We start from the raw sequence: 15992 nt of genomic DNA, 5'->3' as shown, positions 1-15992 counted from the left end.
TTTGGGAGTATAGACATTTTTACTATGTTGATTCTACCAATCCATGAGCATGGGAGATCTCTCCACTTTCTATAGTCTTCCTCAATCTCTTTCTTCAGAAGTGTATAGTTTTCCTTGTAGAGGTCTTTCACATCTTTTGTTAGGTTTACACCTAGGTATTTGATTTTTTTTGAGGCTATTGTAAATGGAATTGTTTTCATACATTCTTTTTCCGTTTGCTCATTGTTAGTGTATAGAAATGCTAATGATTTTTCTATGTTGATTTTATATCCTGCTACCTTGCTATAGCTATTGATGATGTCTAGAAGCTTCTGAGTAGAGTTTTTTGCGTCTTTAAGGTATAGGATCATGTCGTCTGCAAGTAGGGATATTTTGACAGTTTCTTTACCTATTTGTATTCCTTTTATTCCTTCTTCTTGCCTAATTGCTCTGGCTAGGAATTCCAGTACTATGTTGAATAGGAGTGGAGATAGTGGGCATCCTTGTCTGGTTCCTGATTTTAGAGGGAATGGTTTTAATTTTTCTCCGTTAAGTATAATGCTGGCTGTAGGTTTGTCATATATAGCTTTTATAATGTTGAGGAACTTTCCTTCTATTCCTAGTTTTCTTAGAGCTTTTATCATGAAATGATGTTGGATCTTATCAAAGGCTTTTTCTGCATCTATTGAGATGATCAAGTGGTTTTTGTCTTTGCTTCTGTTAATGTGGTTTATTACGTTTATTGATTTTCGTATGTTGAACCACCCCTGCATCCCTGGGATGAAGCCTACCTGGTCATGGTGAATAATCTTTTTGATGTGTTGCTGAATTCGATCTGCCATTATTTTGTTGAGGATTTTTGCATCAATGTTCATTAAGGAGATTGGCCTATAGTTCTCCTTTTTGGAGGTGTCTTTGCCTGGTTTTGGGATAAGTGTAATACTGGCTTCATAAAATGTGTTTGGCAGTTTTCCTTCCCTTTCTATTTCATGGAACAGTTTAAGGAGGGTTGGTATCAGTTCTTCTTTAAAGGTCTGATAGAATTCAGCAGAGAATCCATCAGGTCCTGGACTTTTCTTTTTGGGGAGACTCTTGATTGCTGCTTCAATTTCATTTTGTGTTATAGGTCTATTCAGGTGATTAATTTCCTCTTGGTTCAGTTTTGGATGATCATATGTATCTAGAAATGTGTCCATTTCTTTTAGATTTTCAAATTTATTTGAATATAGGTTCTCAAAGTAGTCTCTGATGATTTCCTGGACTTCCATGGTGTTTGTTGTTATCTCCCCTTTTGCATTCCTGATTCTACTAATTTGGGTTTTTTCTCTCCTCATTTTAGTCAGGTTTGCCAGGGGTCTATCGATCTTGTTTATTTTTTCAAAGAACCAACTTTTTGTTTCATTAATTCTTTGTATGGGTTTTTTGGTTTCTATTTCGTTGATTTCAGCTCTTATTTTTATTATTTCTCTCCTTCTATTTGTTTTGGGATTTGCTTGTTCTTGTTTTTCTAGGAGTTTGAGATGTATCATTAGGTCATTGATTTGGGATCTTTCAATCTTTTTAATATATGCACTCATGGCTATAAACTTTCCTCTCAAGACTGCCTTAGCTGTGTCCCATAGGTTCTGGTAGGTTGTGTTTTCATTTTCATTGACTTCCAGGAACTTTTTAATTTCCTCTTTTATTGCATCGATGATCCATTCTTCATTAAGTAATGAGTTATTAAGTTTCCAGCTGTTTGCATGTTTTTTGTCTTTACTTTTGAAAAACAAACTTTTTTAAGAAGTTAAAATTGTTTAGCTGCTAGACTGCTTTGAAGATTCTCTGTCAATGTCACATTGGTCCAATTTGTCATCAGTGCCTGGCCAGACCTTGGTTTCATGGTTGTTGGGAGAGACCTTGTTTGCCATAGTTCATTGTGTTCTGGACCATTCGGTAACCGTGTAGGGTCAGATAACTGTGGAGACCCTACAAATAACACTGTGTGAATGAGCTAAAATCATAAAACATTGAAAATGCAGAGAACTCTCTTTAGTCCATAAATGCAGGTCTACAATCAGATTTTTGTAAATTATAGTAACATATACGTAACATAAAACTTACAACATTAGCCATTTTAAGGGCACAGTTCAGTAATGTCATACATTCACATTGATGTGTGACATATAATAAACTTTTATTAGTAGAAAGTATGATTTAATATACAGTCTAAAAAGGAAAACTGCATATAGTTAACAAAACATATGACTAAACTCTAAGCCAGACAACCCAACAGCTTGCTGCCTATAAAATGCAACAAGAATCAGAAAATTAAAGGACCCAGAATGTAGGTCACATATGCAAGTCCCTGGGTTCAATCCCTAGCACTGTAAAAAGAAGAAGAAGAAAACAAAACAAAACAAAACTTTTCACGTCTTGATTCAGGGTTCAGAACACAACAGTTATCCCTACACATAGGTGAACACTTCCATTTTTTTAAATTATTTTATTATTCATATGTGCATACAAGGCTTGGGTCATTTCTCCCCCCTGCCCCCACCCCCAACACTTCCATTTTTTAAATGGAACGTCTTGTCTTTCCTGAAAATATTTAATTTCTACTGAGAATGTTACCTGCCACCTTAGACCAGGGTTTATGAAATGCAGTGCTAGCAGCCAGTGCCACTTAATATCCACCATCACGACACTCATAGCAAGATTGTCAGAATCAAACCCAAGGGAAAACAGTAAAGGTGATTCCATTCATTTTCACTACTGCTGCCGCATCCTTTCTGAAGCTGTCTCTGACTAAGCCTTTTTTCCCACCTGCACCTCTAGACCCCTACCATACTTAACCCCTTCTTGCCTACTTCTCAGTCACGTTCTGTAGATACTGCCCTGAGAACACAATTATTTCTTGATACATCTATCTCTTCCGCTAGACTGTGAGCTCCTCGAGGGCAGTCATCGTGGTTTTGTTTGTTACTGTTTTTGTCTCTGTATCTGATAAGTGTTGAGAATCAGTGTTTCCCTTGGCTATAAAGTGTCCCGTGACATCATGGGGCACCTTGACACTTCAATTGGGAACCAGTTATCAAATGCTTAGGGGACGAGAGTATGGGAGGAGGTAGCCTTTGAGCTGAAGCCTGAGCGGTGAGAAAAAGCAGTACCCATGTACTTAGAGTGCTTGGTTTGGAGGAAGCACTCCTCCAGACTCCTCCTTGCTCTGGAGGTCTGTGAGGTTCTAGAACAGGGAAAGGGAAGGAAAGAGGAGTGAGGTGAAGCAGGACCCCTTTGGTGGGATTAGCAAAGGAGGGGTGTAATGAGATGTCCATTTTGAAGTCATCGAGTGCTTCTCTCTAAAGAACTGCTGTGGCCCCAGGCAGACTTAGAAGCAGCAAAATACATAGGTGACCAGTGCTGTTGTTCCATGTGAGAGATGACAGTGGGCAGACTCAAGGCAGCAGAGACAGAGAGGGAAATGGCTAGATTTGGGGTCCATTCATTAGTAGTTTGTGTTTAGTAGTTTGGTGATTTGCTGAGTAAGGCTATGGAAATTATAACAGAATGGCATCTGAAGAGCAGTTATTGAGTCCATCATTCACTGTTCTCTCTCTGATTCTATGCCATCCTTCCCAGGATACCGAGAGCGTTTCTAAAGTTCTTTGGCTGGATGAGATACAGCAAGCCATCGATGAGGCCAACACACACCAGGACAGAGCAAATCAATGTAAGCCCTGTTGTCGTCTGCTTGCCAAAACTGTCTGCTTAATTTGGATATGTGCCTGAAGTCATGTCATTTTTATTTTCTGGAAAGATTTGGATTCTTACCACGGTTCAGTTCTTAGATGCATATTTATGCAAAAATATTAGCTGGTACCCCTAGTTTCAGTGATTAGATGCTATTGCTAACAAAGTTGACAATGTCGTTGAACAAAATCCAGAAAGTAAAAAATGCCTGTAAGCTCTCAATTTTAGAATTGAATCAAATCTATTTTTCCCCTGAGTCATAGAAAACTGGCCCACTTCTGCTTAATATTCTCTTTGTCACGGCCTCTATTGTTAGTCTGGATTTTTCAGAAGAAACAGAGGGAGGGTGGAGGAAGAGAGGGAGCAGATAGTCACATAAATGTTCCTTTAACTAACTGTGGAGCCTGCAAGACTACAATACATAGGCCAGGCTGCCAAGGGCAGGCATCATTACCTAATCACCATGGACATGTGGGTGTGGTTACGGTATGACCTCAGACTCTGAGAAGTAACTGGAATAATCTGACTCACAGATTTATGGACTTGGCTAACTGATCGTGGCATTCCTAGAAATGAGATCTACTGGTGGTTACTGAATTCTAACTAGGTCTAGATCAACTGAAGTCTAACTCGTATGTAAAAACAGAATCAAGACCCCTCAATTCCTAGACCACAGACAATTTACAAACCCAGAGCCCCTTAGAATGAAGGGGAGGCCTTGGGCAAGGATGCCACTACACTGCCAAAAAAAAGTATGCTGTTAATATTTCTACCAGCCTCCCTCAAAGGGACCTGGAGCTTTTGCCGGGGCATCTATACTGGGGGCACAGGCAGATCTTCAGGGATAGTTGGACACTGGCTCTGAACCAACGCTAATTCCACCTGAAGTGTCCTCCAATCAGAGTGGGGACTTTGGAAGTCAGGTAATCAACAGTGGGCTCCAAACATACCCTGTAGTTACCCCCTGTTCCAGAGGGTATAACTGGAATAGACACACTCAGCACCTAGCAGAATCCCTGGATCAATGCAAATGATTACACTTTTTATCTTAAACCTCTGTTTTCAAGGAGTAATGGTAAGAAAATCTACTTGATAATCTGAAGTATCTTCTACATTGATGTACTAACAGTCTCCCTATATGAATTCTGACATAAAGTGAAATAAGACTCCTAAAACAGTTCATTAACCTGGCAGTTTGGGGAATAGTTAGGTTCTGTCCAGTTCTCTCAGGTCACAGATTGCCGCCAGGGTAGCTCAGTCTTTCTCCAGATGTGCATTCAGACTTTGGAAGCATCTGTAAGGAACATCTGGTTTTTATTGCCTTAGCTTAGTAAAATATCTGTATTTCTCTAACTTAAACTTTTATACCCTGAAGATCTTTGAAGTCTTGCCTTTCTAGCACTCTAGTGCTTGTGGGAGTGGGTACAGAAATACAGTTGAGATATGTTGGTCAGAGATTTAAATTTTCATATAAAAATGATACTAGTGAAATGGATACAGTTTCCATATACTACCAAAGGCAACCATAGTCTGAAGAGATACTTTTAAGAAGTGAAATTGTAATATAGGCACACAAATAGCCTAAAATGGTTATGACTTTTTCTTGGAGATCAAACCAATTTATATGTCATTTTGTTCCTCTTACTCATTGCTTTTCTTACATTTGATCCGCAAATCTTGGGTCTATTTTTCACATTGAGACTCCTGGTTCTGTTGACCATAAAAGTAAAAAGTTTACTCAAATATGTACGATTGCGTATTCTGTGCCTCACATCTGAAATCCTGTCTCCTTCCTGTACCCTGACCCTTGCAAGAGTTGCTGTACTTTCTTCTACAATGTATAACAACAAAATAAGATTCTTTATTATAGTTAAAGCCATTTTATATTCAGACATTGAAATGAGGATTTTCTGGGTTTTCAACAAGAATGTAATCATACTTTTAAAAGTATTTTTCATCTTTTGCATGAATACTTGAAACAGACTCTGGTCATGTGTAAGCATCCTAAATAATTTGATATAAGAGTGTGTTGGTCCATGTATTTCACCAGAGGCAAGACTGAAAAGGGCAGAATAACTAAGTCTCCTTCATTTTGGCCAGTGTTCCTTTTTGCTGGAATATTCTGCTTGCTTCAAGTAAGTTTGCCTCAACCTTTGACTCCTTAGAGCTGTGTTTCTCAACCCTTTTTTCATTATTGTACCCTAAGGAGTCTTAAAGTATTTTTCCTTAATCTCTCTTCATCATGAAACTTTAATGGCACAAATAAGTTGTATATATGTGTTTTTATGTACCATACATAGATGCCATATGTAGATTACTTACCATACGTAGATTTTTTTCACCCTCTACCCCCAAGAACCTGTGTCAGCCCTACTGGGACTTGAGAATGCAAACCTTAGACAGCTAGCTGGTGTGTGGCACAATTTGTAAAGCAAACTTTTTTTTTTAACTCATAGGAGAGTCAAAGGAGGCCTCTTCATTTGTTCCACAGCCAAAATGCATATGACTTCCTGGACGTCATTTATCTAACATCCTCTACTATCTGCGACTTAGCCACACACACTGATAATCCACAAAACAACCTAAACCAGTGCTGAACAACCTGTGTGTTAGGGAGATGGTCTACTTTCCTCACTGTTGATACCTGGGACAGACTCCTTGGTCTGTTTATTCTTTTCATGGGTTTAACTCTAATATCTATGCCTATTTCTCTTGTGAGCACAGCAGAAGCCACAGATTCCAAGATGATGCAGAGTTTGGGCTGCCACAGGCAGGCACATGGATGTCATGATCCCTGACATTGAGGAAAGAGGGCACACTAACAAGCAGACACATTTGAGGCCATTTAATGCCAGCTCAAATAGATCTAAACACTCCAAGTCCTTGAAAGTACCACTCCACTGTCTGTTGCCCAGTCCAATTTTAATGGCATAAAAGACTCTTCTGGCATCCCTCAGCAAACATTGAGCACCTATGATGTACCACAGAATGTGAGTAAAATGAGGAACAAGATAGTGCCAGTTGTGTGCTTTCTCCAAGGCACGTTTCAGATTTTCATGGAAAGTGTGTCTAGTAAGATAAGAGTTTGCACCAGAAATTGACCTGTGGACCAGCTCCTTGCACATTAGTTCTCAGTGATAAAGAACATTACTGTATGCAAGCAGTGTGTGCCTTTGTAATGTCATCTTTCAAGGAAAATTACATTTTGTTTTATTAGTTCAATGAAACTATCACATGTAATTCATGTGAGAATTCTTCTTTACCACTTACTTGTTCCTTCTGCTTTTCTCAGACCACAGACCTTTCAAATGTCAGATCTCCATGCTACAGAACTCTCCTGGTAAAGAGGAAGCAATGGTTTGCCTGATCACTATTAACCTCAATAGCCACAAGGTCATACTGCTGTCTATCGCTGTTGCCTAGCAGTCAGTGGAGTTTGCTAGACAAGTTCGTTAGTATTTGTGTGTCCCTCTGGATGTGCATGACTTTAACTTCAAGCTGGCAAAAGTGGACTGGCTGGTTTTCATGCTTCTTCAGCCATATCTGTGAACATCACTACGATAGCACTATGCACACATGAACATAATTCAATGACAACAGTATGTCATTTAGCACTTGTTAGAGTTTGACACATATGGAAGGAGGGAGGGAGAAAGGGAGGAAGAGAAGGGAAGGGAAGGAAAAGGAAAAATATCCATCTCCCCTTCTTTTCACCAGGATCTTTTTTTTAATATCTGAAAAGTATTTAACCTGGCTTCTTCTCCCTTTTTTTGTTTGGTTGGGTTGGTGTTTTTTTTTTTTTTTTTACATTCTATATTTCTGACTTGCTGCATTGATAGGTTGTGAAAACAGTACTTCCATTGGTTGGACCAGAATATTCTTACTGAGAACTAAAGTGGATAATAAAGAATTTATTAAATTAACTTTCTTTAGGCAATCGAGACTTTAGTATGACTTTGTTGGTAAGGAGAGGTGGAAATTTGAAATCTTGTTGCATCTAAAATAATCCAAAATGAATCTTCTGGACTCCATTGCACATATCCACATATTTAGGTTTAAGTTGCCCCTGACAACATTGCCAAATACACCAGCATGACACAAGAGAATATTAGGATTTCCATAGGTTAAATAGCATCTTGCTCACATTAAAATAAATGGCTTCATAAAATTGGTTCTAAAATTTCAATTGATGACCTAAACTAGGGCTGCATATCTACCCTGATGTGCATTCACCAATTTCAGTTTACTATGGTGAGCAAAACCTAGTGCCTGATACCACACAAGACTAACCAGGAAGAATTACGATTTTTAATATGCCGTGCTGCTATAGAATCTTGTTCTTCCTACAATCTAAACTGGTAGGTGAGTTGGTGATTGGCTCTGGTTTTTTTGGCACATACTCTCAAAAGGTAAAAAGGGTTAATACCAATTCATTTGTAAAAGGTTGAATTATATATTTGTGTGCCTTCAGAGTAAGTAGAAGATAACCATTAACAAAAACATTTTTTTTTTCATTATCCAGGGGTTACTCTGGTGATTGACGTCAATCAGTGTTTGGATAGAAATCAACCAGGTGACATTTTGTCTGTGTTGAAGGCTTCTGCTAGTAATACGCAAGACATAATTCCTGAATGTGCCGACAGGTACTATGATGCCCTTGTGAAAGCCAAACGGTCCAAATCTGAAAATGGTAAGCTTTCTTCATTACATCGTGCAAACTAAATATCATTTAAAATATGATGGTTTCTGTGGTATTGTATTTTCTTAATTTTAAGACAAGTAGTACTTCCAAATCAATATTCTGAAATTTTTCATCATCTGTGGCAAAGGAAATTTTTTAGATTTTATTTATTTATTTGGAAAACTAAGTCAGTGACTAGGCCTAGATGGTAACATCATATAATTGAGGTACTATAAGTCAATTTTTACACTAATAATTTCTGTCATTTAGTCCTTTGTGAGACTCATCGTCCATGGTTGCACAGTATTAAGTAGAGATACTAAGTAGAAATGGATTAACAAAATGTGACATTTCTATATAGTGACAAAAAGGAGTGAAGAACTGACACATGCTACAACATGGATGAATCTTAAAAACAGCAAGCTAAGTTAAAGAAGCCAAACACAAAAGGTCACCATCAAATGTCTGACTGCCCATTTGAAAAGAGAGCCATCTTCCTTCCTAACTACTGGCAAATAGATCATTTGAGGGACATTTAAAACCAAAAAAAAAAAAAAAAAGCCAACACATATTCAGATCACCTTTGCTTAGTTATTTGAATGCATTTAAATATTCTGTGAAGAAAATCACTTAAACTTTGATTTACCTAGACAGGCAATCAGTGTAACACTTACTTGGCAGCTATGGACTTAGTTTAGTCTAAATCAGAACCTTTTAATGTCTTTGGTTGTCCTTAGTTCTGTGGTCTGGGACAGAAATCATGACTATTCAACAAAATAAAGATTCCTCAATATGAAATATAGCCCATAGATTCAGGAGGAGGAGACACTCTTCTTGATCAATATAAGCTGTGTCTATCTGCCATAGATTTTTCCAGCATGCCCCTCAAACCAAATTAAGTCCTCGCAACAATTTTTTTCTCATTTTATGTGGTTGTGTGGAGAGAGCTATATGAGTGAGAGAGATCAGGAATGTTCTTTTTTTCCTACTTTAGTTGACCTCGGTGGTGTACTAATTTGGGTAGTGTTGTGTCCAAAGGTAACTCACTTTACTTTGGTTTAATGCAGATCATTCCCTGTTAAACACGGGTCACACTCCTTTATGTCACTATTTATGGGAGAAATTGCTGGGAGACTCATGAGCAAAGAGAATCCTGTTCATTGGTCTCCTCTCTACTTGTATCACTCACATCTGTATGGGACTTACTTTCCTTATTTGCATTTCCTTCTCCTTGGCCATTTTGACTCCTATCATCCTCATGGAAGATTTGGGGTACAGAGCTAGTATTAGGCATTTATCTCTCCTCCTTTCCTTTGGTTCAGCAGGGAGCTGCCCTTGAATGCATGGAATTCATTCCATTTTACCAAGTCATTTCTAATTATTTTAACTTCAACCACCTGAGTGGTGAAAAACATATTTGTTGGATTATTTTACATATTGAAGAAACTACACTATTATAAAGGTTTCATGTTCCTTTGTAGAATTTAACAAACTTCTTTTCTTTAGTTTTTAATGAAGGTCCATGGATCAAATTCAACTTGCAGGAGAACTATGACTACTATTACAACATCGATTCTAAAGAGAGTTCCTGGGTCCTACCTGAATCATTCTTGCCTAAAGAATCGTGGCTCACAGGAAAAGAAATTGAGGTAGGCAGTTGGTATTTGATGGAAAACTATACTATACAAAGATAAGTGTGGGGCTGGGGGTGTGGTTCAAGTGATAGAGCACCTGCCTAGCAAGTGGGAGGCCTAGAGTTCAAACCCCAGTACCACCAAAGAAGATAAGGAAGATTGCTTTTCTATTGTATTGTGGAAGCGATGGAAAGAACAAATTGCTTTATTTAAAGACCGGACAGGGGATAAAGTTTGCATGAACTGCAGCTGGATATGGCTCCATTGTTACTAACTTTTATAATTTTTTCCCATATTGGCATAACAAAACCAAACAGCAAGAAAGCTTTGGCAATTCATTGGTGAAGGTAGATTATCCTGAGAAATTAATCTTCACACTTTCCTTGGCAAAATTAAGTTCAATTTCAGTGATACTTTCTTAGTCATCAATGTTCAAAATGCCTTATTTTTTCTTCCCCCCTTAAGCCTACAATTTGAGCCCTTTCCAACCAAAATGCCATTTTTTCCCACAAAGTTCTGGAAAGGGTTTCTCTGCTGCACACTATCCTAGCCATCCCCAGGATGGCTTTAGGAGCTGACAACAGGGTTGGGCAGAGAACAGGATGAGTAAGCTTTAAATGTTTGCTTCTTCTGAAATAGGTGTCTTAGCATGATTTCATTGTTTAATGTAATTTCGAAGACTTTGCTTGTGCCAACATCTAAACATAAGTGAAAACAACACAGCTGAGAAATTTTATACATGGCTTCTGATTAACTAAGGCAGAACTTAGTCATGTGTCCATACATTGCGCTCATCAAAAGTGAAACATCATACAGTGAAAGAGTTTTTATTTAGCCTCTAAAGATCCCCTTTAATGAATCTTGACCATATTTGAAAGTTTCAGTTTATCAGATTTAACTTATCCCTTTTTTAGCCTATCTGAACTTCTTGTTAGAAGCAAAGACATACTGAATTAATTAACACACATGGCATAGGTTATTGGCTATGAGGATGTTTAAAATGTTAAGTACAGGAGAAAGAAGCCTATTTAGAAAGTCTGTGTTAGGATCACTTGTTCAAATGGTTTTTCTCACTGGTCTGTGTCTCAGGGCACCTGTTGATTTCTCTCCATCTGCCTGGTCCATCTTAATCCAAATTTCTTCTCAAATACTCGGCAGTTTTTATGTATGTACAGGAAGTCAGGGCTGCATATTTACAAACCAACAACTTAAAGGGGAAGTAATAGAAAAACTAGGGCCAAAGTCTTCTTTTCAGTCTCAATTCTAGATCATTTAATTTCATTCATTTTATGTTCTCCCTCCCTATTTAAGGTAATAAGAGAACAGTGACAAGGGATACCTCTCTGTGACCATGGCTTTATTAGATCTGAATGGTTACTTTCTTAGAACACAGAATTAAGGAACCAGATGCTTCTTAGAAGTTTCCTGAAGCAAAAGCTATAAGCAGATGGTAAGGCAGATATTACCAGAATGGCTTTCTTTGTGGGGTTTTTCTTTGTTTTGTGGAAAGCTGGTGAAAAGCAATGAAGAAACAGGAGTGAGTAAAGTCCGATGGATGTGAAATTAGAGTCTGTCCTTTTGTAATAAGATGTCTGAAACAAGCTATGGCCAAAAGTAACCTTTCTTAACTGGTGTGCCCACAAATACCCAAAGAATGGGTAGCACTACAAATAAGATCTTCTGAAAGCACAGAGCCAAGTACACTTTATTTGATAGAGTTTCACTCTCCAGTGCACCTTGATAACAGTTTAATCCCTAAATCGTCCTCCAAGAAGAGACAGAGCAAATATTACCATCTTTCATCTTTTCTGGTGGGGCAGCTAAGGCACAGAGTGGACAAAGCAAAACTTGTGTTACTTCTACAACTCATATAGAATTCATCAGTAATCAGAGGTTTATTCCCAGTGATTTCTACTCTACTGTCTTCCACTGGTGCCATTGTTTTTGACATGGCCACCAGTATCCCTGAGGGTTTATCTGTGCTCTGGAATAACACAAAACACAGCTCAAGAAATAGATTTATCCTAACACAGATAAATAGGCCCTATAAAAAGTAATACTTCTCAGAGGAAAATACTCTTGAAGGAATGTGCACTAAGATTCTCAGAGAGTAAGACCAAAAGTTGGACCCAAAAGCTATGAGAATTACTGATGGATCCAGGCATGGTAATATGTTATAAGAGAAAATACTAATAATAATTTTATTCCATCTTGGAGAAGAAAAAGTCGACTATACAAAGATAGCTCTTATAGAATCATTAAAAGTCAACTGCATCAGAAGCCGGGCATCAGTGGCTCACATCTGTGATCTTAGCTTCTCAGGAGGTAGAGATCAGGAGGATCACCATTCAAAGCCAGCCTGGGCAAATAGTTTGTAAGACCCTATCTCAAAAAAACCCATCACAAGAAAGGGCTGGTGGAGTGGCTCAAGGTGTAGACCCTGAGTTCAAACCCCAGTACTGACAAAAAAAAGTCAACTGCATCAGAGATACTGCCATGTAGCAGAAAAATTGTGGCCTGAGTCTGACAATGCTTAATAGCAAAACCTCTAAATAACAAGAAGAGCGTGAAGACCATAATTTACTAATTTCAGAGTTTCAAGATTCTTACACTTTTTAGGCAAAGGATATTGGAGCAGTGGATTACTTAGGGCTAATTTTTTGAAAAAGTGAGATTATGGACAGTGCTAAAAAAATCATATGCATGGTTGGAAAGATGTACCAAACCATGAAGAAGAAGCATTAAAGAGTTAAGATTTGATATAAAAAATTGCTCAGATGGCATACAAAGATGCCCCAGATAGAACTTTTTGTTATATCGAGCATCAATCCATTAGGATTATTAAATGGAGGGTCTCATGCTATAAAAAATCATATTTCTTCTAAACAACCTGAAATTAATCTTTCTCAGTGAATACATATAAATTTCTTCTCCTACAGCAATTTATGCATCTTTAAGTGATTTCACTTTTAACTGCTTAATTTAATTAATCAGCCATTGGGTCCAGTTGCCCTGGATGAGAGTCTCCAGCTGCAGACGTGGGTTTAGTGTCTCTACTTGTGTCTCACAACAAACCTAAAAGTAAACCTAGTTCAGCACTCACACAGAAACTTGTCATAATCCTCCTTTTTTCTCTTCCCCCCGATTCCCGTGTGTGCCCTTGATAGCACTGTGTTCCTCTGCTACTGCCTTTCTTTCTGCCCCAAATATTTCATTCACCCCAAGCATCATCTTAATCTTCCACAGCTCATGGCAGAGGGTTCCCTGCTCTGGTCTGAGGAAGGAAAGGGAAGGAGGAACCTGAGGACATCATGGGTCCTGCAGCCCAATGGAGGCAGGGAGGCATTTCTTCCAGTAGTCATCCTTGTCCCTTTTCCATTCTGTGGAGCCTCTTAGTTCTTGCTGGCATCATCTGTACATCTCTGTCTCCAAATCCTGACATCATCCAACTGTCTTCTCACGTCCCCTCAGCACCATGCTGAGAGGACTCCAAAATCATGTCTCTAGAAAGCAACTAAGCCAATTCATCCCTTGGCTCTGGTGAAATCTGTTTCTAAACCAAGCCGAAAAGAGTTAGCCATGTCATTTTTCTAAAAGTTAGAATGTCCAGAAGCTATTCTGTGTGCTTCTCTCACCTGATGTGTGAAGTGTAACCATAAGAAATATCTCTTGCCAGGACATCATTGAGGAAGTCACAGCCCATTACATCCGTCAGAATATGTGGTCTGCTTCAGAGGACTTGCTTCTTCGCTTCCAAGCCACAAGCTCAGGACCCATCCTTAGGGAAGAGTTTGAAGCTAGGAAGTCATTTTTGGGTGAACAAGTAGGAAATGTGGTCAAAATACAGGTATGTGAACCATCTGCCACTGATTACAGAAAACTGTCCTGTTCCGCCAAAAAAAACTTTGATTTGAAAGTAGGACAGTCAACTACCAGCATTCCAGTGAACAGTTCTGACTGCAGACTTTTTCCCTTACCAGACCCCTTAACCTACTTTAGTGAGGCTTTAAGATGGGGAAGTATCTTGACAAGGAGTGCTTTCTCCTCTGGCCTTCTGGAGAGTATTCGGCAGCACGTGGACTTGCTCAGCTCCACCTGCCTAACTGGAGCCAAAGGGACAGCTCAGATCAGGGTTGAAATCACATTTCTCTAAAAAGTTGGTTAGTGGATATTGCATGGCACCTAGCTTCTTCTAGCCTGAAATGAACTGAAACAGATTTAGCATCTCCAAGAGTCTTTCACCTTGTATAATCTGTCACCGTTTTTATTTTTGTTTTTACTTTGCTGTTGATGTGACTTTTGGCAGTACTGGGATTTGAACTCAGGACTCATGCTTGCTAGGCAGGCTCTCTACCACTTGAGCCATGCCCCTAACCCTTTTTTTTCACTTTAGTTATTTTTTGGATACCATCTTGTACTTTTTGCCCAGAACCAACTTCAGACCATGATCCTCCTACCTATACTTCCTGCATAGCTGAGATTACAGACATTCACCACCATACCAACTTTATTATAAAATGAAGTTTTTAAAGACTTTTCTGCTATAAACCTGACACTCAAAGGATTTTTCTTTTTATTATTATTATGGAGGTAGGGTGGGACAGAGGTTTGGACTCATGGCATTGCACTTGCAGGACAGGTGCTCTACCGCTTAAGCCACACCTCCAGTCCACTTTTGCTCTGATTATTTTGGAGATGGAGTCTTGAGAACTATTTTCCTGAGTTGACCTTGAACCGAGATCCTCCCCAGATTAGCCTCCCAAGTATCTAGGATTAGAGACATGGGCCACCTGTGCCTGCCTCCAGCTTGTTTATTGAGATGGCTAACTTTTTGTCCAGCCTGGCCTCAAGCCATGGTTCTCCAGATTTCCACCTCCCAAGTAGCTGGGACTACAGGAATAAGACACTATCCTCAGCCAGTCACTCTTCATTTAGGCCTGCAGGACAAATCCTCATCCCCCAGTTTTTTTGTTTGAAAAACTGCATGACTCTTAAACTTGCAGGTTGGGAGAAGAAGAACTTACCAAATTTAGATAATTCTCTTGTGTGTTCCCTGAACACCTGCTACCAGTCACCACACTGGCTTCTGAGAGGCTGTTTGTCCTTTGCTCATGATGTTACTGAGTGTCGGAGTTTGGTAGAGTTTTGCTTTGGTCAGTGACTGTGAGATTCGATTTCCAGATCAAAAGCGTTTTACTTGAAAAACTCCTTTGTGGTCCTTGGTGAGCTTGGCTGCTTTCCCTCCCTTGCTGTAGTTGTTCAGGGCAGAAAATGAGCTTTATAAACTTTGTCATTTTGTGTCACATGTGACAGGTGTTCGAGTGCTTGATGTGCTGAAGATGTTTGCAAGGCAGAAATGAAGTTTTTAAAGACATTTCTGCTATAAACCTGACACTCAAAAGATTTTTCTTTTTATTGTTGTTATTATTATTGCTGTACTGGGGGTACATTGTGACATTTACAAAACTTCTTACAATATATCATAGTTGAATTCACCCCCCATCATTCCTCTCAAAATATTTTTCTAGTCTACCCAGTGAATTTCTAGTTTATTCCTCTTAAACAAATGGTAGGCAAGACACACAGGATATGAACAAAAGTCTACCAACAGAATCATCTATATCCATCGATGCTACAGGCTCTAGTCTTGCACAAAATTCAAAGTGTCAGCCAATGTGATACAATATGGACCAACCCCACTCTCCAACGTTGGAGCACAGAGCAATGGTGCTGTGGAAAACCTAGTGAAAGTCCACCATTGCAGAATCCCTCTGAAGTCATGCAGGGCTGCAAAAGGACAGAAACAGCCCCATGGGGCCTTTTCCTCCACCTCAGCAGAGGCAGCAGGATTGAAGAAGAAGGCATCAAACTGTGAACTCACCCCACCATGCCTTCTTTTCACTCATCTGACAGTTTTCTAATAAGGAAGGCATGATGTCGACAGGTAAGCCAACATCACAGATGTGGAC

The 15992-nt window shown here is 39.1% G+C and overlaps 1 protein-coding gene across 1 annotated transcript in view; it reads left to right on the top strand.

Annotated features, from left to right (window-relative positions):
* Window positions 1-15992, top strand: part of Iqgap2 (IQ motif containing GTPase activating protein 2) — a 254967-nt gene that overhangs the window by 188746 nt on the left and 50229 nt on the right. The window contains exons 14-17 of the mRNA XM_074077256.1: window positions 3598-3688; window positions 8231-8398; window positions 9896-10038; window positions 13700-13870. Coding sequence (XP_073933357.1) covers window positions 3598-3688; window positions 8231-8398; window positions 9896-10038; window positions 13700-13870 — 573 coding nt within the window. The remainder of the gene's footprint in view (window positions 1-3597; window positions 3689-8230; window positions 8399-9895; window positions 10039-13699; window positions 13871-15992) is intronic.

The sequence above is a fragment of the Castor canadensis genome, chromosome 6, assembly GCF_047511655.1.
Source record: "Castor canadensis chromosome 6, mCasCan1.hap1v2, whole genome shotgun sequence".
NCBI lineage: Eukaryota > Metazoa > Chordata > Mammalia > Rodentia > Castoridae > Castor > Castor canadensis.
Note: the sequence above shows the minus strand (reverse complement) of the source record. Positions and strands in the feature narration are given on the sequence as shown.